This window comes from Octodon degus, unplaced genomic scaffold, assembly GCF_000260255.1.
Source record: "Octodon degus isolate 3935 unplaced genomic scaffold, OctDeg1.0 scaffold00079, whole genome shotgun sequence".
Classification (NCBI taxonomy): Eukaryota; Metazoa; Chordata; class Mammalia; order Rodentia; family Octodontidae; genus Octodon; species Octodon degus.
The window spans coordinates 10,287,135-10,313,037 of NW_004524655.1; the positions used below are offsets into that span (position 1 = coordinate 10,287,135).

The following is a 25,903-nucleotide window of genomic DNA, read 5'->3' on the forward strand; positions in this document are numbered from 1 at the left end:
AAAAAAAAAAAAAAAAAAATCACCGGGGGATTGGTTCCAGGATCCCTGCAGATAGCCAAAAAACGTGAACACTGAAGTCCTTTACACAAAATGGCAAAGTTCTGCACATAACCTACACAAACGTTCCAGTAAACTTTAATCCTCTAGAGGATATTGGCTAATACCATCAAAATCCTATATAAACAGTGGGGTTTTCTTTTAAGTAGCTGTTACACTGTATTGTTCAGATACTAATGACAAGAACTGAAGTCCGTACATGCTCAATACAGATCTACTTTTTTCAAAAATTTTCCATCCTTAATTGGATGGAAAGAGAATCACAATTCCTTTGGTATTACCTACATTAGCAAAACCGCAATCCTCTCACTGAAAACTTTCAGAAAACTCAGCTACCGTCTGCAAAACCCACACCTCTGAATTCATCCTAAGAAGCCCCTTCTTAAGTGACAGCCAAGTATTGGGCTCTACAATATTTTTTAAGGTTCTTATAAGAGATGTAAAATTATGCAACCGTTCTCAATTGTTTGAGATACTCTTCACAACAAAACGGCTATTTCTGTCATCAACGGGGCGAAATTATTAAAAAAAAAAAAAAATTCCTGGTTCTTCAGAACAAAGGGCATCAACAAATCAGAGCTCCCAACATTTGAACGACCAAAAAGAATTCCTGTTTTTATAAACAGGTTAAACCTACCTGGAGACTGCTTTCTTCCCCAACTACTCAAACTTAACTAGACAATCACCAAGTTGATGGGAATGCAGTTTCCTCAGCAACACAATGGATAATTCATATCCATTCTGATACAATCAAGCAGGTATCAACAATAAAGAAAATTTCGCCCGCTCCGAGATACCCTCTCCAGCAAGCGGGGCGCGGCCCCTCAGATACAGCGACCGCCCGCCGCACCGCCGGCATCCCCGGCTCGCGACCCCACCTCCCCCGCGCTCAACTTTCGGGACTCCCGGAGGAACGCGGTCCCGAACCCAGGCAAGGGACCAGGGCTACCGGGCGGTGGCCCCAGTCTCCGCAGGGGCGCGAGGAAAGCAAAGTGCGACAGTAGCACGCAGCCTCCTTCTCGACGCGGAGGCGAGTGACCCAGAACCGCCTGGAACCCGACAACCGCCCAGACGCCCTCCGGTTCCGGGGATCCACTGGGCAAACTAGGGACCGGCCAGAGAGCCCAGAAAAGGGACAGCGCAGGCGCGGACGGGCTGGGGGCCCAGTAGGGAAACGGCGCAGGCGCGGGGCCCGCCGGGGTCTGCGGGGCTGCCCGGGCCTGGCCGCGCGGGCGGCGCTGAGGCGATAAACTGATCCGCCGGAGAATGCTGAGGAGACCCGACCTAATTCTTACCGCGCAGCACCGCCTCGCTCGCTTCGCGCGGAGACCGGGCAGCGAGGTCGCGCGGTGGCGCGGCCCGGATCCGTTGACTCCGGCCCCAGGGCAGCAACCAACCCCGCGGCGCCTCTCGCCCGGCCCGCCCAACCGCCCTCACGGTCCCCACCTCCAGGCCGCCCCTTCCCCGCCCCTCCCGGCCACCGTTGCCTGCGCAGGCGCCGCACCTATCACGCCCCCATCCCCCAAGGCGCAGGCGCCAGTGCCCCGCCCACCCACGGCGGTCCCGCCCCTCGCTGGGCTGGCAATGCGCATGCGTCAGGTGTGGCCCCGGCGCTTTGAAGACTTGTACCAAGAAGGGAGGGTCTTCTGAGAGTTGTTGACTGTGCTTGCGAAGTGTGCTGGACCTAGATGCTTTCTTTCCTCGGCAAACACTTGGTCCATCCTCAGTGTAGCACATATTTAGTATGGCAAGGCCTGTGCTATACCTGAGCCAGCTGATGAGAAAAAACGCTCAAGCCCTGCTGTCCTGGCGCTCTCCGTTCCCCAGGGAACACACATAAAAGTGAACAACCAAAATAAACAAAAAGGGGCTGGTGAGATGGCTCAGTGGTCTAAAGCACCTACTTAGAACAAGCTAAGCTAAGCAAAGCACAGGGACCTCGGTTCAATCCCCCAGCACCACATGCCAGCCAGCCCCACCCCCTGGTGGGCTGAGCTGGCCACACACAAAAATAAATAAATAAATAAATAAATAATTTTAAAAAAATAAATAAATAAACAAAAAGACTAAAAAAAAGCCGGGCGTGGTGTCCGCACGTCGGTAAACCCAACACTGGGGAGGCTGAAGCAGGAGGATCACCCTAAATTTGAGGCCAACCTAGGCTACGGCAAGACCCTATCTCCAAAAAAGGGCTAAATGTCTTGAAGTCAAGGAGTTTCTATTACGTTGCAAATAGACCCCATGCAAATATTGTACAGGTGTTTTTTTTTTCCTTTCATAGTTTGAATCACATTAACAAATGTTTCTTTTTTATGTATTTAGTGCAGAATCTACAAGGTCTCACTACACAGATCGGACTTGTAGTGATCCTTCCTACTTTTCAGCCTCCCAAACCCTGAGATTACAGGCACACGCCACCACGCCCTGCTTCTCTGGCCATCTCAGTTTGCCCGGGGGCGGGGCTGGCATGGCAGGCCAGGGATCGAATCCCTGGCCCCTGCGTCTACCTAAGCAGGCTCTAATCCGAATAAATGTTTCTTTACGTCCTAGAAGAAATATAAGTTCTTCATACATTGCTAAATTATTTGCTAAAATTTAACTCAGCATTTTTTCATGTATGTGTATGATTGGACTCTATTTTTGCTTCCTTATATTACTCATAAACGGTTTGGTATTAAATTTATACTAAATTCTGCTTTATTTAGAAGATAAGTAGAACAGAATTTTCTGTTCTTTTGAATGGTTGTTGAGCTACAAAATCAGGCAGGCGTGGTACATTGGTTCTGTTTTCTGTAATTTTTTTTTTGAAGGAATGGAATGTTAATGTAGCATTGAATTTCTTTAACAGTTGTAAATCTAGACTGTTTCTTGCTGCGCTTTTTTGTTGTTGTTTGCTGTTTTATTTTTGCAGAAAAGTATCTGTTAAAAAAAAAAAGTAAAGTATCTTTTTCTGTTTTCAAAGTCATTGGCATAAGGTTGTTTATATAACTCTCTTATGGTTTGGGTTTTAAGTTTTCAAATTTAGGGCCGGGGAGATGGCTCAGTCGAATAAGCCCTTGCCTGGCAAGTGTAAGGTCCTGAGTTCAATCCCTGGTACCTCAAAATAAATAATAAAATTTATCTCAATGCATTCCTAACACATTTACATGTGTCAATATTCAGGAGGTGAGCCAGCTATGGTGGTGCATGCCTATAATCTCAGAACTCTGGGAGGTTGAGTCAGGAGGCTCAAAAGTTGAACCCAGCCTGGGCAACTTAGTGAGGCCCTGTCTCACAATAAAATAAATAAATAAGGGTGGGCAGGTAGCCCAGGTTCAATTCCCAATATACAAAAAAAGCCTTTTTTTTCCAGAAACCACCATCTGAACCCAGTCCTTCCTCCAGCAGTTTCCCAGATGCAACTAACTGTATTCAATTCTTAATATCTTAGAGAATTTATGAATATAAATATCCAAGTAAACAGATACATTAGTTTTTTTTTTTTTAAATGCACCTATAGTACTATACATACTCAAGTAACTTGCTTGCTTTTTTTCTTTTTTTTGAGACAGGGTCTCACTGGATATTGCAGGTAGGCCTTGAACTCACTATGTACCCCAGGCTGGCTTCCAACTCACAGCATTCTTTTGTCTGGCCTCCCAATTACTGAGATTACAGGCATGTACCACCAGGCCCAGTTTACCATCTGATTTTATAATAACACTCATGATGCACAACCTGGATAACACAGGATAATCACCTATCATAAGAGTCTTAATTTAATAACTAATTTGAATACAACATTATACACTACAGCAAATACTGTTGAATTAAAAAAAAAACTCTTAAGGGGCCGGGGAGATGGCTCAGTGGAGTAAGCGCTTCCTTGGCAAGTGCAAGGGCCTGAGTTCAATCCCCAGTTCTGAAAAAAAAAAAAAAAAAAAAAAAAAACAAAAAACTCTTACTTTTTTAACTTAGGGCTGGGGATATAGCTGATCAGCACAGTGCCTGCCTGGCAGATGCGAGGTTATGAGTGCTATTCTCAGTACAAAGAAAAAAAAAGATTCTTAATTCAATCATATCTGCAAAGGCCTTTTTTCCAACTAAGGTAACATTTACAGATGCTAGAGATTAGAATCTGAAGTCTTTCAGGGCCATGACTCAGCCTACGACAGGTATGTGTTGTTCTTTGTTTGTTTGTTTGTTTGTTTGTGTTACTAGGGATTGAACCTAGGGCCTTCACACTTCCCAATGAGCTTCATTCCCAGCCCTTTTTCATTTTGAGACAACCTTGCTAACTCTCTAAGTTGTCCATGTTGGCCTTGAACCTTGGATCCTCTGCCTCAGCCTCTATCCCAGAATGCTGGGATTATAGGCAGTGCCACCACACCTGGTACTTTTTTTTTTTCCTGCCTTTTTAAAAAAATGTATTTTGGGGGCCAGGGAGATGGCTCAGTGGAATAAGTGCTTCCCTGGAAAGCACAAGGGCCTGAGTTCAATCCCTGGTTCCACCAAAAAAAAAAAAAAAAAGAAAAAGAAAAAGAAATGTATTTGGTACTGGGTCTGCAGGGTCTACAGGGTCTCACTATGTAGATCATACTCATAGTGATCCTCCTGTGTTCAGCCTCCTGAATGCTGGGATTGCAGGTGCACGCCCCTAAACCCAGTCTCAATAGCTGTCTCAGCATGCTCGAGGGGGAGGCCGGCACTGCATGCCGGGGATGAACCCTGGCCACTGTGCTGTGCCTAAGCAGGCGGGTTAGTCCGCTGAGCTATCTGGTCAGCACTTTTTCTGCCTTCTGTCACTCAAAATTAGGTCTGAGATTTCATTCATCTTCTTGTGTGTATTTAATCCCAAGCCTAATATCCAACTCAGAAATAATCTTTTGAAATGCTTAGGAACAGTTGTTTTCTGCTTAAAATCATTTGGTTGGCAGGGGAGATAGCTCAGTGGCTTACCTGCCTGCCTAGCAAGTGCAAAGTCCCGAGTTTGATCCCCAGTAGCACAAAAACAAACAAACAAACAAACCTCTTAAAATCATTTGGTTGCTAACAAGTATCCTCCCCCACATGCTGTGTGTCTCTCTGTGTATGTGTGTGGTGTTGGGGCTTTAACTCTGGACTTTGAGCATACTAGGCAAGTACTGTACCATTGCACTATATCCCCAGCCCCCGTAGCATTCTATTATATGCATTTATCATACCATGATTTATCCATTCTCCTGTTTATAAATATTTGGGTTGTCCCAGTTGTGAGTTATTGGTATAAAGAGAATTAGAATAAGCAGAAAAGATCACTGATGTTTCCGATACAAAGCCGTGCTAGAGCAAACCCTTGTAAATGATCTGATTCTTGGCTGGTAAGATAGCTCAGTGGACTAAGTGCCTGCTTAGGCAAGTGCAGGGACCGGGAGTTTGATCCCTGCCACCACATGCCGCCCCAGGCACTCTGTGCTGGTGTGCTGGCAGATGCCTATAATCCCAGTGCTGGGGAGGCTGAAAATGGGAGGATCACTATGAGTCTGGGTTGCATATTGAAACCCTAGCATGATCATCAGTATTGAACCAAGAGCCTTCACACTGAGCTACATACACAGCCCTTTTTTTTTCTTTTTCATTATTTTAAAAATATTCTTAGAAAGAGTCTTGCTAAGTCACTAAGTTGCCCACTGTGGGCTTGATTTTTCAATCCTCCTACCTCAGCCTCCAAGAATGCTAGAATTACAGGTTTCTACCACCATATCTTGATTTCTTTCTTCTTTTCTTTTCTTTCTTTCTTTCTTTCTTTCTTTCTTTCTTTCTTTCTTTCTTTCTTTCTTTCTCTTTCTTTCTTTTTCCGTATTTAGTACAGGGTCTACAGGGTGTACAGTGTCTCACTATGTAGATCAGACTTGTAGTGATCCACCTGTGTTCAGCCTCCCAAGAACTGGGATTACAGGCACATGCCACAGTGCCCAGTCTCAATCACACTCTCAGGGAGTCCTGGGGACGAGGCCAGCACAGCACAGCACGGCTCAAACCCTGGCCACTGCACTCTACCTAAGCAGGCGCTTTAGTCCGCTGAGCTATCTGGCCGGCCCTTCATGTCTTGATTTCTTTGAGCTATTTTATAGAAAGTCCATAGTGATGAAAATGATTCTTGCCTAAGGACACCCCTTCCTTGTAATTGAAAAGCCAGTTTTACCTCCATTTGCAAGTTTTATTTCAATATTTCAAATCTACTAATATTCAATCTTTTAATTCTTCTTTGAATTAATAGTAACATCTTTCCAGTTCCCTCGTTTAATTAAGGCATTAAATGAACCTTTTGATATGTATCTTATTTTATACTTGGATGAGAGTTATGATTTTACTTTCTGAAAATTAACCTTTAAGGCAAGATTTGTTGCTCAGAGTATGTTCCTATCATGCCTGTGGCTCTGAGTTCAATGACCAGCACGCGCGCGCGCGCGCACACACACACACACACACACACCCCAAATTGCCCTTTAGCTTTAAACATTAAGCTTAGAGCTGGTCATGCTGGTCCCAGTACTAGGGGACCTGAGACAGTCTGTGTTTGGGCTGTAGCATTGGCATCTGGTGGTCGCATCAGCCTCACTCCGACCTGGCTTGGCTCCCCTGTCATCAGGACTGGAAGGACAGAATGACTAGGCACTTGGGGCAGCTGCTGACTATGAGCCAAGAGGGGAGGTGATAAAGGGCCCCTGATTTGAGTTGGGGCCCTTCCCTTTGGGGAACATGTAGCAAAGTACCTAAGTAGAAGACCATCTATTTGCATGTGAGCATCTCCCAGGGCCCAGCATCCGGGCATCTGTGTTGGGATGTAGCCATGAGCTCCGTTCATGGGCTCAGAGTACCCAACCTAGGGGGCTCATGTTTTGTTTCCCCTTCTGTGAGACCCTTCCTGCCATCTCATCCTGAGATGGGTCAAGATCAACAGCCAGGGCTCTCCTTTAAGCCCAGGGCCTCTGGTTTCTCAAGTACCTGCTTATCTCACTTTGAGCATCATACCCTGAGATCCACCCAGGTCACTCTTGGGCCCAGCTCCCTCCATGTGCAAGCAGCTGGAGGAGCCGCGACCAGTGGCGGCTGCAGGCCAAGTCCTAATCAGAAAACAACTGTTTCCAGCCATTAGCAAAAGATCAGTTCTGAGTTCAGTGCCAGGACATCAGGCTTGGGATTTCTGGCATGTTCTCCTTGGAGCCCACAGAGACTAGGTCCTGAGAAATTGCAACTGTTAGTCAAACAAGGACCTGTTTGAAAACAGAAATGTGCTGTTTGCCTTCTGCAGCCAAAGTTGCCCACCCCCATGTACCCAGCATCCATGCCTAAAACCAAGTAGGCTCCTTGGAGTGCTCAGACACTGCAGCTACATGAAGAAAGTACAGAAAACAACACCAGTCCGCACATCCATCCCCCTTCACGGACAAAAGAGGTAGGGGAGTGTCAGATCCTCATTTTAAAATCAAGGAAGCCGAGGCCAGAGAGGGGAAGGAAACAGTGGTCTAGTGCTGCCCGTGTGCCAGCTCTGTGATTCCCCACAGCCACTAGCTGTATGATAGTGACTTTTGTATAACTATGGCTCTTGTGAACAATGACAGTACTCCCAGGCCTCTTGGGGTGCTGGGGACTAAATAACAAGTCCTCACCCTATTAAATGCCTCCTGCAAGCCACATTTCTCTTTAATGGCTTTCACTCAGGAAATATATGGCTAATACTCTGTAATGATGCAGATAATGGCTATCTACCTGGACACTACGCATCCCCAAAGCAGGCAATGATATAAGCTAAGGACTTAGGAAACATTACTTATCCTTTCTTAGCCTCCAATCCCCATCTGTAGAGAGAAATAACTCTTTTTTTAGAATCTTGATTCCACCCCACCTAGCACTGGTATGATACTGTGGTATGTTTTAGTTATGTTTCTCTTGTTGCTCAGACAAAATACCCAATGCCCACAAGTCAAAAGAGGAAAAGTTTATTTTGGCTCACAGTTCGTAAAGGTTTCAGCCCCTAGTCGGCTGGCTCCAAGGCAGAGCGGCATGGCAGGGGAGCATCACAGAGGAGAAACAGTTCATGGCAAAGCAGGGCAGGCAGACACAGCAAAGCAGTGAAGCAGCAGCAGCAAGCAACAACAGCAGCCCTCTTTCTGTCCCTTATTTTCCATCCAGGCTGGTGAGTAGCACTCATGCTCAGGGTGGAACACCCTTAATCCCAGCATCATATTGACAATCTCAGCATCATATTGATAATCCTAGCATTACACACTTAGTCCCAGCACCACACACTTAATTCAGCATCACGCACCCTCGATTCAGCCATCATCCACCTATGACCACATGAGGCTTCGGAAGGACATCTGGATACAAGCTATAACATGCTACATAATAAGAAATGTACAAGTTGTTTTTCATCTTAATTAATGGTATACAACACCTATTTTGGAATCTCCAAGAAATATCTTCATGCATGTCAATGTGATGACTGGGGACTCCTGGGTAGTGCTGGAGTGAAACCACTCCTCTGCCAGTGAAACCAAAAACGTGATAAAAGCATTGAAACTTTTAGCCCGAGTTGGAACCCCTGGATCTACACACAAACCACAGACCTAAAAAGGGAAAAGGGGCTGAAGGTTGAACTGATCATCCATGGCCAATGACTGATTAGTCATGCCTGTGTAATGAAGACCCAAAAGGATGGGTTGGGAGTTTCTGAGCTGCTGAATATTTGGAGGTTGACCTGCCTCAGGGGGAGATAGAAGCTCTGAACCACCCCTCATACCTTGCCCTGTGTGAATGATTACATAGGGCTGTTTGTGATTTGTAGCCTTTATTTTTTTATTTTTATTTATATTTTTATTTTTATTTTTTTGCGGAACCGGGGATTGAACTCAGGCCCTTGTGCTTACCAGGCAAGCGCTTAATCTACTGAGCTATCTCCCCGGCCCATTTGTAGCCTTTATAATAAAAGTAAATACAAGTGTTTCCCTGAAAGTCTCTTGGATATTGTAACGGACTGAGGCAATTGGAACATAGTGGAACCTTTAAGAGGTGGAATCTGGACAGAGGGCCTTAGGTCATTGGGGTGTGTCCTCCAGAGGCCCTAAAGGACACTGGTTCCTTCCTTCCTGTTTCATTTTGTCCTCTGGTTTATGTGGCAAGTGGCTTCCCTCTGCCACATGCTCCTGTCATGATATGCTGTCCCACCATAGGCCTAAAGCTATGGGGCCAGCCAACTGTTCACTGAGGCCAAGAGCCAACACGTACTTTTTTTTCTGATAAGCAGGTGATCTCAGAGGTATTTGCTGCAGTAATGGAAAGCCAGCTAACCCAGCTGGGGAGCACAGGAGATCAACTACATACATGTCATGGTGCAGACAAAGGAAGAGCAGGGATGAGCCAGAAGCAGAGACTCCCAAGGTTTCCACCATAGGGAAGGTGAGACTCACAGAGCTAAGTTAATGAACCAAGAGTTACAGCCTAAATAGGTCTCTAAATTCCACATACAGACCCCTGAGCTGGGTTTCCTACTTCCACATGAACATTCTGGGATTGTTTCATTGTTGTTGTGCTTGTTGTTGTTGTACTGAGCACAAATCCAAGGCCTTCATACTGAGCTACATCTCCAGCCTTGTTTGTTTTTATTTTTGAGACAGGGTCTTGCTAAGTCACTAAATTGCCCAGGCTGGGCTTGTGATCTTCCTGTCTCAGCCTCCCAGAGTGCTGGGCTTAAAGGGCTATGCCTCAACCCCTGGCTAACCTTGCAGGAATTCTGTAGCACCCCAAAGGCTCTCAATATGCCTATTCTCTCTTCTCGAAGAGGCCATGAGGAAAGGGGCAGCAGGAGATCAGGCTCTTTTATGGTTCCTTTTCTTTCTCAGTCCGTCTCTCTCTGTCTGCCTCACTGTCTCTGCCTCCCGGATGGAACACAGAGCTCTTCATGCGCACTAATGCACGCTTGGTAAGCGCTTTACCACTGAGCCACACCCAATGCCCCTTTCATGCTTTTTATTTATTTATATTTATTTGGTTTTGACACATCTCATTTTATTCAGAGAGCAGATAATTCTGATCACACGTGATCCAGGAACACTCAAATACTAAATTCAATATAGTCAGATGTTAGACATAGACATTCAAATACCATAGCCAATGATGCCACGCTTGCCTATGATCTCCTCAATATAAAACCACGTCCACACTTCAGTGGTCACCAAGCCATTCAGCACAGCTTCCTTTACTGTGAGCTGTTTGAAGCTACCAGTTTGAGCACTATGGACTTTTTTTTTTTTTTTTTTTTTTTTTTTTTCCCCAGGCTCTGAATAGCTGCAGGGATCTCAGCAGGGGTTGGAGGAACCAGTTCAACCTTGGCCTAATGCCAAAATGTGGCCAATCGAGGCTTCGAGCAGTCACTAGAGCCCGGGCCTTCTCTGCAAGGTTATGGACGAACTGGGTCATGATTCTAAGGTGGAAAAGTCAGTGCAAAGTCAGTGCACCTACGGCCAGCTGAATGTCACCCTATTTTTATTTATTTCTTTGGTGGCAGGAATCAAAGGCATAACTTCAGGCTTGCTAGGCAGACGCTGCACCACTGAGCTATCTCCCTGTACCCCACCCCACCCCGGGAGTCTAATAGCTAGAAATGAGTTGAGAGTGTTTGTGAGGCAGAAGCAATGGGCTTCTAATCTGAGGGGGGATGCACTCGCCAGGGTGGGGGTCAGGACTCAGAGGTCTGTGAACACTGGTGGAAGTGAATAAGGAGACAGGAGGGAAAGGCATTCTCCACTTTTTTAGGGGCCTTTGTGGGCAGGGGTGCTAGTGGGAGAAGGGCTTGTAGACATTGACCAAAAAAGCCCCTAGATAGGGTGAGCCCTCCCCTCACTCCTCCACTGTGCTGAATACTGCGAAGTGCAGAAACAGCCACTGTATCTGGCACCATGGCCCACACCCCAGCCCTTTAGGCCTGTGTCCCTACCATGTGGAAGGGGCTAATGGATGTTTGCCTGGAGGAGGAATATATTTAGAAATGGGAATCAGAAAGCTGTAAGCTGCCCATGGCCTCTTGACTTATTAGCTGTGTGATGGTATTAGTTTTATGTGGCTGCATTAGGAAATTATCACAAACTAGGTCAGCTCCACCCAGCCTCCTGCCCCTTGCTGCTCCTGGGCTGCCTGGCCTGGGAATCCCAGGGGCCTGGGAATCAGAGGATCTCTTGGGACAGTGGGACTTGAGATGGACCAGCCGTGGGGTCTGAGGAAGATGTTGCTCTGAGGCTTTGGGCATCTTCAGAGCACCATGGCCTGGAAAACCTCTGCAGCAAAACAGTCCAACTCATGGGCCAAAGCTTGGCGTGTTTCTCCATGTTCCACGCCTGCACAGTGGCTCGAGTTCTGAGGCTTTAGGGGCTCACACACTGCAGGGATTTATTTGGATCGACCTTAGGAGAGGCCACATGGGCGTGTCTGTTCCAGAGGCTCATCTGAGGAAAGTGACAGCACACAGCCTTCTGTGTGGTTGGCGGATACCTGAAGCCCCTTTAAGATGCTCATGAACACAGAGCAGTGAGGGAGAGAATGCGGAGGCTCAGGTTTCAGAGCTGTTTCCACAGGGAATGGTCAAACTGACCCAGAGGCCCTGCATCTGTCAGTTAGGGCAGTCGTAACAAATATCACAGCCCGGCTTACCTCATGAGCACTAACGGTCTCACACATCTAGAGGCCAAAAACCCAAGACGAAGGTACCATCAGGTGGGCTTCTCGTGAGGCCCCACTTCCTGGTGTGTAGAAGGCTTCCTCTAGTTGCGCCCTCACGTGGACTGTTCTGTGTTCTCTGTAGAAGGTCAGACCTCAGTTGTCTCTTCCTCTGTTTATAAAGACGTCAATCAGCTGGGCAATTCCAGTAGTCCCAATCTCAGGAAGGTGAGGCAGGAGTATTTCAAGTTTGAGGCCAGCCTAGTCAACATGGCAATTTCAAGGCCAACCTGAACTACATAGTGAAACCCTTTCTCAAGATTGAAAAACAGGGGCCAGGGAGATAATTCAGTAGGATAAGTGCTTGCCTGGCAAGCGCAAGAGCCTGAGTTCAATCCCTGGTTCTTCAAAAAAAAAAGAATCCATGGCAGGAGGACTGCAAATGTGAGCCCAGCCCAGGCAATTTAGAATAAAAATAAAATTTAAAAAAATTTAATTTATAAAATCTTAAAATAAAAATAAAAAATCTTAAAATAAAAATAAAAGGGGCTGGGGATATGAAGCTACTAGACTTGGTCCCCAGTACCTAGGGGGTAGGAAGGCCATTAGTTCTATTGGGTTAGGGCCCCACCTTTTTTTCTTTTGGTGGAACCAGGGATTGAACTCAGGACCCTGCGCTTGCCGGGCAAGTGCTTATTCTACTGAGCCATCTCCTGGGCCCCAGGGCCCCACCTTTGTGATTTCTTTTTTTTACTTCGTGACTTCTTAACCTTAGTCACTACCTTAGAGACTCATCTCTAGAATAGTCACACTGAGAGCTGGGGCTTCAACATGTGAATTGAGGGAGGGGAAAGGGAAAGAGACAACAGTTCAGTCTCTAACAGCCTTAGCATGGAGAGCCTGGAGAACCCCCAAAGCAGCCCAGAGCAGCATGGGGAGGACATGGGCAGTGGCCGCTGGGCTGAAGAGGAATTAGCTGCAGTTCCATAGCTCTGGACGTTTATCTAACAGAGAATGCAAAGCTCTGAGACACCTTAGTTTGTTCCAAGTAACTTCTTCCCTTCCAGTGTTTGAAATGTTTTCAGAAAACAGAAGAAACAGCACCACTTCCTGTCTCCACTGTTAACTGTTTTTCTCTCCCTTCACCTGGCCCCAGTTTGCCTGGACTCTAGAAGCAAGGACAGTAGGTTGGGTCACTGGGGGCTGGATGGCCACAGAGAAGAGTTGGGGCAGCACCTTTGTGGCTGGGGTTTCAGCAAGCAAGGCAATACAGGGTGTGCAATGGGGTTGGAGGTCCGTCTGTGCATGGTCACTTGTGTCGCTGGGAGAGGGCCTGTATCTGGGTGGCTTGGACTGTCTTTGCCTACTTGCCATTCTGGGGCCTTCTCTTTTGGTAGCTGTTGAGGCAGCAACTACATGGGGACCGAAACTTGTTTTGGCTTCATTCCTGAGGCCTCTTTCTTTGACTAGAATCCTGCTTACATAGCCTCATGGTGGAGCTCTTGTTTTCACAGGGACTAAAAGCTTTAATGGAAAGTTTCAGGCCCCACCCAGTTGTGTTGACAGGAAGGGAATGGGAACATAGGTGGTGTGTGGACAGAACCTTAAGGACTGGGGGCATCTGGGGCCCTCTGCTGTAGCTGGAGAAGGGGCCAGAGAAGGTCCTCCTTGGAACTCACAGCCGTGGGATACTGAGCCAGGCTGCTGGGGTTAGGGCTCTTGGCACTCTTTCCCCAAGCAGCTGGTCCCCTTTCCCATCTGGTCATAGTTGAGATGGTAGGCTTTCTTCCTGGAACCCACTTATGTGCATGCCTGTCTCTGTCACTTCCCTGGCTGGCCTTTCTGTGAGCGCTGGAGTGATACGAGGTTCCACCTGGCAGCTGACCCACTGCCTGGCACTTCTTTCCCACTTGTTAGGCCGACTGGACTCCAGCTTGCCTACCCTGGGTCTGGTAGTTCCTTCTGCCAAGAGTGTGTCTCCTGCCCACTGACCTGTAGCCACTGCCTCAGGGGCCATATGAACCTCTTTAAGAGCTGGGTGTTTATCTCCCCCTCACAGCTTATCTTTCTAGAACATTCTGTGACAGCCTGTCATTAGACCCTCTGCTTCCTTTTAAGGCAATTGGTTTTTTGGTTTTCTTTTTGAGACAGGGTCTCACTATGCTATTCAGGCTGGCTTCAAGCTCACTTTGTAGCCCAGCCTGGGCTCAAACTCTCAGTGATCCTCCTGCCTCAGACCCCCAAGTGCTGGGATTACATACACGTGCAACCACGCCCAGCTAAGTGGGGCTTTCCTTATAGGGTGAGTAGAAAAGATTCCACATGTTGGGGCTGGGGAGGCACAGGGGCCTGAGTTCAATTCCTGGTTCTGAAAAAAAAAAAAAAATTCTATGAGATTCTGGTTTCCCTTTCTTCAAATAGGGCACGATGCTAGTTCTCAGGCCGTAGCTCCACATCAGTGGTCTTGTCCAGACCCCATCTCATCTTGCCCTGCAAAAAGGTGGTGAGTTTGGGGGCGGGGAACATCAAGACATGGAGATCCCACTCTGTTCACCGACCAGGTGGGGAATATCAAGCAGGCTGGGGTGCTTTGTGGGACTTGGTTTCCCCATCTACCAAGAGGTTGGATTAGGAAGCTTCTGAAAGCTCTTTGAGGTGTCCACCTCAGATATTTGCAGTAGTATCAGTATCATTCTGCTCAAGTCAAGCCACTGACTGGCCTGGGTGTGGCCAGACCCAACCCCTACTCAGAAACATGGTGGGGAGAGGTCAACTCTTGCCTGGAAAATCAAGCACTGAGAAAGATGCAAATAGGCTGTAGGTTTTTCCAAAGAGGATGAGGCAGATAATGGTACTTTTTAGGGGCTGGACACCCAGTGAGTGTCTTTTCTTTCCCAGTGAAGAGATGTCAGGTTGGACTAATGTTCATTGTACATGCAACTTTTCCTATGAGGACTGGACCAGGTCTCTATGCTTACATCTGGGGGTGGGGCTTGCAAGGCTTTAGGAAATCTGAGTACACTCAGCCTCGTGGATGAGACCTCCAGCAGGTCACTGGAGGGTGGCTGCCATCAGCTCAGTCTCTCCACAGGCCACTCCTACAACTTCATTTCCCACTATCAGTCCAACAGCAGCAGTGACAGTGACACTCCATGCTGCTTGTGTCTGGAGACAAGCTCAAGAGTCACCACCATGTAACGAGTGAGCCATCAGGTAGGTTAACATAGTCTCTTTACCCCTTTTCCCTCACAGAGCTAACCAGGGAGCTGATGAGAACCAGGGAAGACAAGAAAGGCAGGGCTCACCCACTCTTGGTCACATCATTGGCTACTGGCAGTCTGTCAGGGGGCCTTCCCTCCCTAGGGAGCCTCAGGGTGACCTGATGCAGGCAGTATCAAGGTCAGTCCTGAGGGCAATGATGGCTGAGATGGGACCCTACTCTCTCCAAGACCACAACAGAGTGGGCCAGGGAGATAGGAGAATGGAGTAAGTGCTTGCCTGGCAAGCAGAAGGTCCTTAGTTCGATTCCTGGTACTGCAAAAAAAAAAAAAAAAGACAACAGAACGTGATGTGACAGGCCTGTCTGCTGGTGCAGCTTCAGCGTAATACAGGCAGGTATCTGGGGGCAAGGCTGGAAGTGGCTAAGAATGTCTGAGTCCACTCTACAGGCTGGCAGCTCCACCACTGTTGTCCCAGGAGAAAACACCTGAGATGGAGGGGCTCATGCCAGGGCAGTGACCACTGCTGAGAACTGGGAGCAGGTTGTGTGTAGCCAGAGCCCTCCCTGCCGCCGGGCCCAGTAGGGTAAAGGTGTACTGGCTGGCTGCCGTCTGCCAGCTGTCCTACCTACAGAGTTGGGAAGCGCTGCTCTTCTTCCACTTGGGCCAGGACCACAGTGCCTGGATAAATCAGTTCCTTCCCCACATTTCTGAGATCACAGCTGCTTCTGCATCCTGATGTTGCTTGGCCATTATCTGCCTGTGAGCAGCCAGACCCCACCAGGCCTGGCTTCCTCTATCAGTGAGTGCTTCCCTCCTCCCTGGCTGGTGGCTGATGGCCCAGCATGACCACCAGGGCACCCAGCCTCCCTCTGCATCTGCTGCCCACCCCACCGCCCACCCCAGAAGCTCTGGCTCCTCCCACAGGCTCTGAGCATAGTTTTTTGTTATAATCCAGAAACCACCACCAACTCAAGTAGTCTCAGGTAACTTTAATAAAAGTGTCAGCAGTCCTTTTCCCTCATGGTGGTACACACACAGCTGAACTTAAACAGGATCACAGCTGCTAAGAGACCAGCCAGCCACTGAGGGTTAGAGCAGGCTGCCACCAGGAATTGGAGCTCGCTGCTCTCAGGCCCCGAGGCAAGAATACATCACTTCCTGCAGGACAGTGCGGCCACCAGCCCTGTGCATAGTCACACTGGGCTCTCGGCCTTTACCTCCTTTGCAGAGGGAGGGCCGAGTCCTCCCCACTCCTGCAGAACACTTTTCCAGTCTCACACTGGTTTTGCTAACCCACAGGTTTGCTAGGCATGAGACAGCTTAATAAGGGGGCAACCCCAGGTCCCAAGCCACCACCGGCGTCATGGCCCAGTGCTGGAGGAGCGCTGTTACCATTACACTAGAGAGAGTGGTCATTCCATTGTTAAATAGCACACATCCTATATAAATAAAAAATAATAGGAGGATGAAGGTGGGCGAGGGAATGAGAATTGGCACAGACATTGATAATATTGCTTTCCAGTTTCCAGGCGACAGATGCAAATCATGAGACACCAGAGGGAACAGAAACAAGGCCTGGGCTGGACTGCCTAAGCAAAATGTTCCACTCGCAGGGCTGCTGAGACAGACGGGAATGGGCAGCAAGGGCAGAGGAGCCCAGGCCCAGAAATGTGCAGAGGCAGAGGCCGTCTCTGGCCTCACCACCCAGGAGGGCAGCTCTGCTTTCTGTGAGGAAACAAAGCACAATTAAATAAACACTGTACACAGATGGAGAACTGTTGGTGACTGCTCTGCCTGCTGCCTCGGCAGGTTCGCAAGCAGAAAGAGCAGCGGGGGATGCATGGTCCCTGGTTACCAGGGATTTCTCCGCGTGCTCCTGCCCACTAACACATCCTCTTCCCCTGACACGAGAAGGGTCATGGGGCAGTGTCCCAGCAGGTACTGATGCCTTTATGTGACAACCAACATACATTTCCTGAGTCATGCCCTGCTTCCCTCCCACGGTTGGCAGCATCCCGAGCTCTGCAGGACCAGCATGGGGATTACTTCTATTTCCTGTCTTCCATCCCCTGCCCAAGCCCCTCTTTAAAAAGGGAGATGCAACTATCTATAGTTTGATTCTTAAAATACATGATGGCTTCCCGGGTTCCTTTTTTCTAAGCCGCTGGCCAGCTCTGGCACAGGTACAGGGAGCACAGGCAGCAGGCGGTCCCTTCCTTCCTCCTGCTCTGGGGCGGGAGGCCCCCCAGTGTGTCTGATGCTCAGAGACGTCAGAAATGACTCCAGGCCAAAACAGAGCTGGCGCTTAGAGGAAGACAAAGGCTTCCAGGACATGGTTTGTCCACAGAGTACATTCTAGTATCTTATTAGGTATCTGAATCTGTTAGGAAAAAAATTAGAAACTATGTATAAAACTTAAAAATATTCAAGTATCAAAAGGCTATTTCGGATCAAAGTTTTAAAATAAGCTGTCAGCAAGCTGCTGCGGCAGAGAGGAAACTTTTACAAAAGGGAACTGAATCTGTTCAGCTGGGAGGAAGGAAGTGAAGCAGTCTGTGTGGGGCAAGGGAGCAGACGGCACGGGCGAGGTGCAGCGGGGAAATCGAAGTCTTTTTTTTTAAGCCAAAGAGGAGAGTGGGTGCCAGGCAGGCAGTGAGGGTTGGTGGATGCCATCACTCTCCCTGGAGACGAACCATAGGTGGGCGGCCTGAGCCTCTGTGCCCCTGGTATCTAGCTCCTGGACCTTTCATGGCTGCAGGTGAAGCTGACCTCTGAGGAGCATACAAATAGAAAAAACAAAGCAACAGGAGAGAGCGGGAAATGGGCCATTTCTGCACAGAAATCTTAGAAAGAAAAAGCAGCAAGCTGTGAAGAGAGTCAAAATGCTACACCAGTGTTGACTTAGCTTCTCAAACCCTGTTACAAATGAAGCTGAATTTCTAAACCTGCGAAATCAGGATGCCCTCCTGCTCCGCCAAAGGAAGCAGTATCAGTCTTTATTCAAGACACGACAGGGAGGGAATCTGGTGGTGTTCCCTTATTTTTGGAGAGGATGCATCTTGACAAGTGATCCAGTAGAAATACTTTAAATGCTGATAAATTAAATTTATAAAAACCACTCCCCTGCTGGCCTCTCCCTGGGGCCAGGCCTACATGTGGAGACATGCTTGCTTGAGGCGCCCTCTGGTGGCAGTATGAAAACCACAGTCCCAAGGCCGGCCTGAGATCGCAAACCTGCGGGGCACAGATCCTGAGCAGGCCACCTGTCCTGCTTGTCATACTTCTCTTGGCTGACAGCCTTGCCCTTGGGAATGGCCCCGTTACACCACGAGAAGGCTCGGTTCCCACTCTGCCTGTTTCACCACAGGTTTCTAGACTGTTCTGCTGGCCTTGTAAGGAGATAATATTGGGCCTTTAGACTTCAGTGGAAAACAGGATGCTCTGTCTTTTGCTGTCCGGGGCGGGGATGGCCTCCAGCTGCAGGAAGTACAGCAACACTTGGACCTGCCAAGAAAGAGGAGAGTGGCTCAGGAGAGTGCATGGCTGCACGTGGGGAGGTCTTCTTAGCCCAGCTCCCCAAGAGCAGTTCAAATGACATTTCTTGCTCCTCACAGTAAGAAATTTGGGGTAGGATAGGGTTTCTGAAAAAGTGAGAGTTGGGGTTAAGATTTAGGCCAGGTGCACCCACAGGACCAACAGGTGGCTCAGCCCTATGAAGCCCAGCCAGGTACAGAGCCAACAGGCCTGGGTCCTCCTTTCTCTCAGCCATGTGGCTTTAAGCAAGGCCCTCTGGCTAATTCTTGGCCAGCATCCGTACACATGGCAGTGGGAATGGTCAGAAGGAGTGGGGGTGCAGCAGGCAGAGGCCAGCTGTCAGGCCAGGGCGACAGTTCCCATACCTGCGACATGACCTCCAGGGACCAGCTGTCAGTCATGGTGATGGGCTGGGTAGGGTTGGCAGGGAGCTTGCTCTCTTTTTCTGAGGGCCGGAGTAGCGTGGGGCCAAAGACAGTGGCGAGGTTGTGCAGGGACATCTTGTTCACCGTCTCCTTTTCAGCCACCCTATCAAGAGCCAAACCAGAAGATGCTGTTTTGGGTTTTTGCTTTTTCTTTTGTTTACGATACAGAATCTCACTTTGTAGTTCAGGCTGGCCTTGAAGTCACCATGTAGCCCAGGCTGGCCTTAAACTTACAGTGCTACTCCAGCCTCAGCCTTGTGAGTGCTGGAATTATAGGCACGTGCCATCATGCCCAGCCAGAATGCTGGTTTGACACCACCTTTAGGATACAGGCAAAGGAGCTGGGCCTCCCTACGGTACTCAGGGAACGTGGCAGCAGATGACACCCCTGATGCCTTGTACTGTACTGGCTCCTACAGCACAGCCATGCAGGGAGGGAGGGAACTCAGCTCTGGCTGTGCTAAAAACAAGACACCATCTCTGGTACTCTGGGGTCTGAAGGCAAAGACCACTTGAGGCTACCAGGCAGCTGAGACAGGTCTAAGCCAGGACCCAGGGGAAGGGAAGAGTCCAGACTTGTTGGTTGGGGTTGGAGCACATTGTCTTTGCTTAAGGCTGGGTGCAGGAGAGGGGGGATATTGCTGACAGATAGGGAGAGAAGGCACTTGGTGCCAGGGAACCACCACCTCCTGGGTTGTGGTCCCCATGGAAGGCCACAGCTACCTTTTCAGGTGGTCCAGCAGGAAGAGGAAGGTCAGCAGGTTGGCTTCTGGGAGGGACAGCAGCAGGTTGAGCATGCAGCTTTCCTTTGCAACAGGGTCTGAAAGAGCTGCAGAAGAGGGGGGTTACATCTCAGAATCAGAACTGCAGGCTGGAGACCTCTCCTTAGGGTGGCCAGCGGAGCATCTGGTGCCTGTGATGGAAGGTGGACTGTCCAGGCCCACCCCTGGCCCTGTTCCCCCTCCAGGCACAGTGCAGGATAAGGAGGGTTGGAAGGCCCAGGCCTGGGCAAACACTGGGAGGCTCTCTCATTGCCTCTTTGGAGGCACTTCCAGGCGGCAGGGATCAAGTCCTTGCTGAAGGGTCCTTGCTGAAGGCTTGTGCTAAGGTGATGTAGAGGCTGCAAGCTGTTGACCAGATGCTAGCACCCTCCTTTGGATGCCACCCTGCAGGGCCAAGGCCCTCTCCGAATGTCTGCCTCACTGTGCCAGGATTTAGTGTTAGAGAGGCGAGGTGTCCCCCAGCTTGGGAAGCCACATTCAGCCCTGCTCTGCAGGGAGGAAGGCTGTGACTTTGGAAGCTGCAGCTGGGGATGTCCACTGCAGCACCTCACCCTCGGCTACTGGGGGCGCGGGGACAGCAGGCAGCCTCTGAGGACGGGGAGCTTCTAAGACAGACTGGGTTCTTTCTCCACCCCATGCAGCCAGGTTTCTCAGGTGGGACTAAAAGGCTAACATGGTAGATAGGCGCCACTCAGGTTCCCCTGTTGGTGACGGGAGCAGGCTTGGGGGAATGCCTCCCATGAGATTGAGACCTCCAGTGCTCACCAATGCCCTCGGCAAAGTTGGGGTAGAACTCATCGGTGAAAAGGGGCTCAGGCAGCTCGCGGAAGTAGAGCTTCAGCGTGCCAGCGATGGCATTCACGTCCATCTCACTCATCATCACTGACACATCCTTGTTATCTGAAAAGAGCGTGGAAATGGAGCTTCACACGGAACCTGAGCTGGGGCTTCCACAACCCCATGCCGTGGCCGATGCAGGCTGCCCTGTGCCGACCATGCGTGGGGCCCTCTCCTCTGAAGGCTCCTCACACTCCTCCAAGCATCTGCATGGTGCTGAGTGTGCAGGGGTGCCGGGGAGGAGTGTACATCCATCCCCCTCTACCCTGCTTGGAGAGGGGGAGGTCAGAGGAAGAGGCAGATGCACGTGGCCAGGAGAGGGCAGCAGGGCCAGAAGAGAACGTGGTATCTGGGCAGAAATCAGACAGTGCGACCTTTCTTGTCGCAAATGCCTGGGTGCCAGTGTCTTCTGCTAAGCAAAGATTATTTGAGCCATTTTAGGGCTTAACTGATGCTACCAGTTGGCCACTGATCCTCCTCTATTCCAGACCAGGCCCACTCTCATGGTCCAGAGGGGCAAGGTCTGCCAGGGAAGCTGGGTCTCCAGGAGCCTCAGAGGTCAGGGTAGATGGCATGTGTGTGCCCTGGGAGGAGTGTGCAGGCACAGCGTCTGGGTGGGTCCTGGTTCTGTGCCACTGCAGTTTAAAGATGCTGGGCAAGGATCCCAGGGGGCCTCAGTGTCCTTCCCTAGTACATGGGACTGTTCTGCCTGTCTCTTAGCACAGGAGGTTAGTGAGACAGGTGGAACTTTGCCTCACCACACCCTCTAGCAGGGCATGGTCAGAATACTGGGCTGTGGCACCGACTATCCACCCCAGCATGGAAGCAAAGCTCCTGGTCTAACTTGGCAGCTGGGGCTAGGATGGTTTAAAGATCAGATTTTTTTTTTTTTTAGATGGGGATCTAGGTTGCTTTGGTTGGGCTTGAACTCCCGGGCTTATGCAATCCTCCTGCCTCAGCTTCACGAGTAGCTGGAACCATATGCATGTGCCACTACACCCTGTTCATCTTATATTTTTTAATAATAAAACAAGAAATGAAAATGTACAGAGAGTGATGTGACAGGTAAAGGTCAAAGAGGACACTCTGGGGGCCGGGGAGATGGCTCAGTGCAATAACTGCTTCGCTGGCAAGTGCAAGGGCCTGAGTTCAATCCCCGGTTCCGGGAAAAAAAAAAAAAAAGAGGACACTCTGGGAGCTTAGGGTGGACACCACCAGCTCTATCTCTATTGCTAGGTGACACTTACTGACATCAAAGGCTGCCTTCAACGCCTGGATGTCGGTGGCCACTCCAGACACGCGGTAGATGCCCACCTCCTCCATGCCTCGGCGCTCAATCTCTTCCACACACTGGCGTACGATGTAGGGCACCTTGGAGCGTTCTCGCCTGTGGGGGGACAGGAAATGTCTTCAGTGTCCTGGCAGCCCTGCCAACCATCTGCACACCTGGAGACAGGGGTGGGGAAGGTGCTGAAGGTGCCTGGCTCGGGGCTGTGTACAGAGCCTTGTGCATGGCTGCCCTTGTCCTGCATAGGCCACTTAGCAGTGTGTGTATTTCACCAGGGCCTGTCTAAGGGCCAGAAGCTGCCAGGTGCCGCCTCCCCCTTTCTTCTCTCTCTGCCAGTGCTGCGAATTGTCTAGCACAGGCTAGACAAATGCTCTACCAGCAGGCTACACCCCGGCTGCAGGAAGCTTTTCTGGGTGAAGCTGGCCACAAGAAGCGGTTTAACAGATGGCATTTGACTTCCTGGAGCGCAGTCTGGTCTCAGGCTGGAAGACTGCACGTGGAAGTGGCCTTTCCACCTGTGCAAGGTGAATCCCCTTTCCCCTCAAGGCCTCAAGAGAAAGCTTCGTGTGGGGCAGGCACTGAACAAACATCTGCGGGAAGTGTTGCCTCCCCTGGGCTGCCAACGCACCCTGCAATTCTAAATGCTTTTCTCCTCCGAGTCTTAGCAATAGGCAATTCCAGTACCTCCTTGTAGGACCCTGAATAAGAATATCACATTTATTTATGGTGGGTGTGTGTGTGTGTGTGTGTGTGTGTGTGTAACTGGAGCTTGAACTCAGGGAGCACTAAGCCTTCTGTATTCTGAAACAGTCTGAGTTTGGCCAAGCTGACCTCCAACTTGCCATCTTTCTGCCTCAGGCTACTGAACAGCTGGGGTCACAGGCATGTGCTGCCATGCCTGGCTTTTAGTTTTACTTTGGAACTGAATCTAGAAGCGGATCAAAGCTCTTTCACTAATCAGCCTCATCAGAAGTGTTTCTCTGGAAGACCCCATGACAATGTCCACTTTTCTCATGCCCAGAGCCTTACCAAAGTGGTGTGGGGACAGGTGAGGTGCTTAAAAACACCAGTTGGCTCCGGCCTAGAAAACCCACAAAGTCATGGGCATGGCTGGCTTCCATCCTCATGGAGCGAGTGAAATCAGGAGGAAGTGGACTGCACTCTCCAGGAACTAACCAACAGGCCTCCCTGGCAACAGACCTGTGACCAAGGGGCAGGGGTGACAATCCCTCCACAGGAACCTGGATCAAAACAAATCCCGAGTGCGTGTACGGTAAGCAAGCCCTGCATTTGGGCAGTTCCTGGAGTCAGGCAGGAGCCAGGGCTGCCTCCCACTGCTGCCAGAGGAAGGAGGGAAGGACATTCCTGAGCTGGTTTTGCAGTAAACACAGGAGGTAGCTAAGCACACCAAGTGCTCCCTGGAGGTCTCCTCTGCACAAACTGGGCCTGTTCTTTCCTGCAGATGCCTGCAGGCACAGCCACCCTTGGTGGGGGAACCCACACCCCTTGCCACTTACTTGGTGACCACGGCGATCTTGACTCCAAAAACCCCTGTCTGTTTGCGGGAAGGCATTCTCTTCAAGCTGAACTCCCTGCTAGTAAACTTGACTGACAGTTTCACTTCGATCTGCAGTGGGGAAAAAAGGGCACAGCCAACTCACTCTTTTGGTCCCATAGCCTGAGGTGCCAGGGGCTCTTGGAGGTCTCAATAAATCTTTCCACCTGCCAGGGAAGCAGGTCAAGGTCCCAGAGTGGGGTGAGGCCAGCCCTGGGGGGAGGCCCTGCCCATTCAGCCAGAGGCAGGAGTGGTTAGAAGGGCAGAAGGACTGGTTTCTCCAGAACCAACCCCCACTCCCCACTGCTTCTTATTGCTTCTTTTCAGACAGGGTTTTGGTGTGCAGCCCAGGCTGAACTCAGACTCAGGATCTTCCTGCCTCAGCATCCTGAGTAGAACTACAGGAGCGTACCACCATGCCTAGCTTCTCTTTTCTTCCTTCATAATAATCTTAAAAATAAGTCGATGGGCCTGGGGACACAGTGGTCAAGCACATGCTTGGCATGTCAGAGAACATGGGCTCAAGCCCCCTCCCACAAAAAGGTAGAGAAAAATATAAAAAACTAACAAAAAACCAAGACGACCTGAAATGGTTAAACACTACAAAGTGTGAAACTTGCTGAATGCTGACCTGCCCGGACCTGTGCACAGTTCCACACCTGACCTTGTGCTGATGGGGGAAACACTCAAAATTACCGTCTCCGTGTGGGGGTAAAGTAGGTACGAAATACTGATGAATTCCATGTTTAGTTGGATCTCATCCCTAGTCATGTCATTTCATGTAGGCAAACATTCCCCTATTAGGGAAAAAAGAAACCCTGAAACCTGAAATGCTTCTGGACCCAAACATTTTGGATAAGGGATATTCAACCTGTATACATATTTCAGGGGTTGCTGAAGACTGATCAGAGGCTTCAGTTTCTATGGGAAGCCCCTCAGGCCCCAGGTTGAGGCGCCCACTTCCAGGTGGCACTAGGGGTCCTTTTTCAAGGTGGATGCTCAGGGGCTGGCCAGGGACTGCATTTCTGCCGTCAAACGGGAAAGACTCCTGTGCAGCGATTCTGCTTTGCAGTGCCTCCCTCTCCCTCCTCGGCCATCAGCTCAGCCTTAGTCTTTTTCTGATCTCTGCAGGCACCAACAGAGCCTGTGAGCACATACCCCGTTCATGGCGATGACGGTCCGCTGCCAGTCTCTGTCCTGGAGGGCCTGGGGATCCAGCTGAAAGCAAACAGGCTTGATTAACAGGGGTCCCTGGGTCTGTTGGTGGCAGCCCACACCTGCTACTGCTCTGTACCTAACAAGCAGAGCCTGAATGTAGCCTCTCGATCTAGAAACCAAGGAGGACTGACAGACAGGAAATAACCCGTCAGAAAGCCCTGGAACTTGGGGCTTTACTGCTCTCAGAGCTTTGCGGCCTGGTGTGAGTGAGTGACCAGACCTTCCCCCAAGACGGAGTCCCAGGTCCTGCTGCCCCCGCCTCCGTCAGTCAAAGGTGCTGCATGAGGGCAAAGAACTGGGCAGAATGATTTCAGTAGGAACTTCTGGGGAAGGGGGCACCGTATCAGAGACCTTGTCCAAGGAATCACGGACACTGATTTCTCTCTGTGCTGTGGTCTGGCTGTGGCAAGAAAAGCCCCCAGCTCAGGCCAGCCCTGACTGTCAGGCTCAGAAGGACACTGAGCCCAGGCCCAAGTCACACAGTGGACTGGAGGTGGGGCAGGGTGGAAGGAAGCCCCTCTCACCCCTACCTCCACAGATCACTGTCCAGCAGGTGCTCAGCAGGAACCTGCCATTTAATGTCACCTAAATAGACAGGCCACATGCTCTGGCGTCTGGGAGGTGTCTGTCCTGCTTTTTGGTAAGTGCACGGCATCAGATGTGCCTGACTAAAGCTGAGCCCATGAGGTGGGCTGGGTGAATTAGCAGCTGGGGGTGGGGGTTCTTGTTAACACACCACCCAGAGCCAGGCCTGGTGGTATACACCTGCAACCCCAGCACTCAGAAGCTGCCTCAGGAGGGTCGCTGTGAGTTTAAGGCCAGCCTGGGCTACAAAGTGAGCTCAAAGCTAGCGTGAACTACAGAGTGATGAAACTGAAAACAAAACAATAAAGAAACACCTCCCAGGACTGAGGATGTGTCTCAACAGTGGAGCCCGCTGATACATGCAAGGCCCTGGGTTCGATTCCCAGCCCTACAAAACAAAAACATAAAACGCCCTCCTGAGCTCTACTTGCAAAGAACTAGGCCCACATTTCTGAGCAAGACCTGGATTCGCACAAGTAGAACCTCACAAGTGACTGGTGCAAAGCCAGGTCAGGAAGCCACTGTCCAGCACGAGATGCTGAGGGGAACACCTCAGGCACAGCTGTGTGTTCTTACTGCTTGCTTCGGTGCTAATTCTACTACTAGACAAGCCACTGAAGAGCAAGGCCCACACCTCACGATTTCTGGACACGCGTAAGGCAGCAGCATGCATACAACAATGCTAAGCACAGTGACAGGTCTACGCAGGAGCTTAGGACAGGCATCAT

General features: G+C 49.9%; 2 protein-coding genes and 1 pseudogene across 2 annotated transcripts in view; all 3 read right to left on the reverse strand.

Annotated features, from left to right (window-relative positions):
• Specc1l (sperm antigen with calponin homology and coiled-coil domains 1 like) overlaps nt 1-1,473 on the reverse strand; it is a 199,718-nt gene extending 198,245 nt beyond the window's left edge. Inside the window, exon 1 of the mRNA XM_023720979.1 lies at nt 1,353-1,473. The gene's annotated coding sequence lies outside the window, so the exon portion shown is untranslated. The remainder of the gene's footprint in view (nt 1-1,352) is intronic.
• An 8,702-nt stretch (nt 1,474-10,175) lies between these two features.
• LOC101583803 lies at nt 10,176-10,497 on the reverse strand (annotated as a pseudogene).
• Nucleotides 10,498-15,920: 5,423 nt separating this feature from the next.
• Nucleotides 15,921-25,903, reverse strand: part of Bcr (BCR, RhoGEF and GTPase activating protein) — a 162,826-nt gene continuing 152,843 nt past the window's right edge. The window contains exons 17-23 of the mRNA XM_004636328.2: nt 24,531-24,590; nt 23,335-23,444; nt 21,777-21,916; nt 20,458-20,592; nt 19,634-19,739; nt 18,851-19,013; nt 15,921-18,455 (exon numbers count right to left, since the gene is read on the reverse strand). Coding sequence (XP_004636385.1) covers nt 18,366-18,455; nt 18,851-19,013; nt 19,634-19,739; nt 20,458-20,592; nt 21,777-21,916; nt 23,335-23,444; nt 24,531-24,590 — 804 coding nt within the window. The 3' untranslated portion in view covers nt 15,921-18,365. The remainder of the gene's footprint in view (nt 18,456-18,850; nt 19,014-19,633; nt 19,740-20,457; nt 20,593-21,776; nt 21,917-23,334; nt 23,445-24,530; nt 24,591-25,903) is intronic.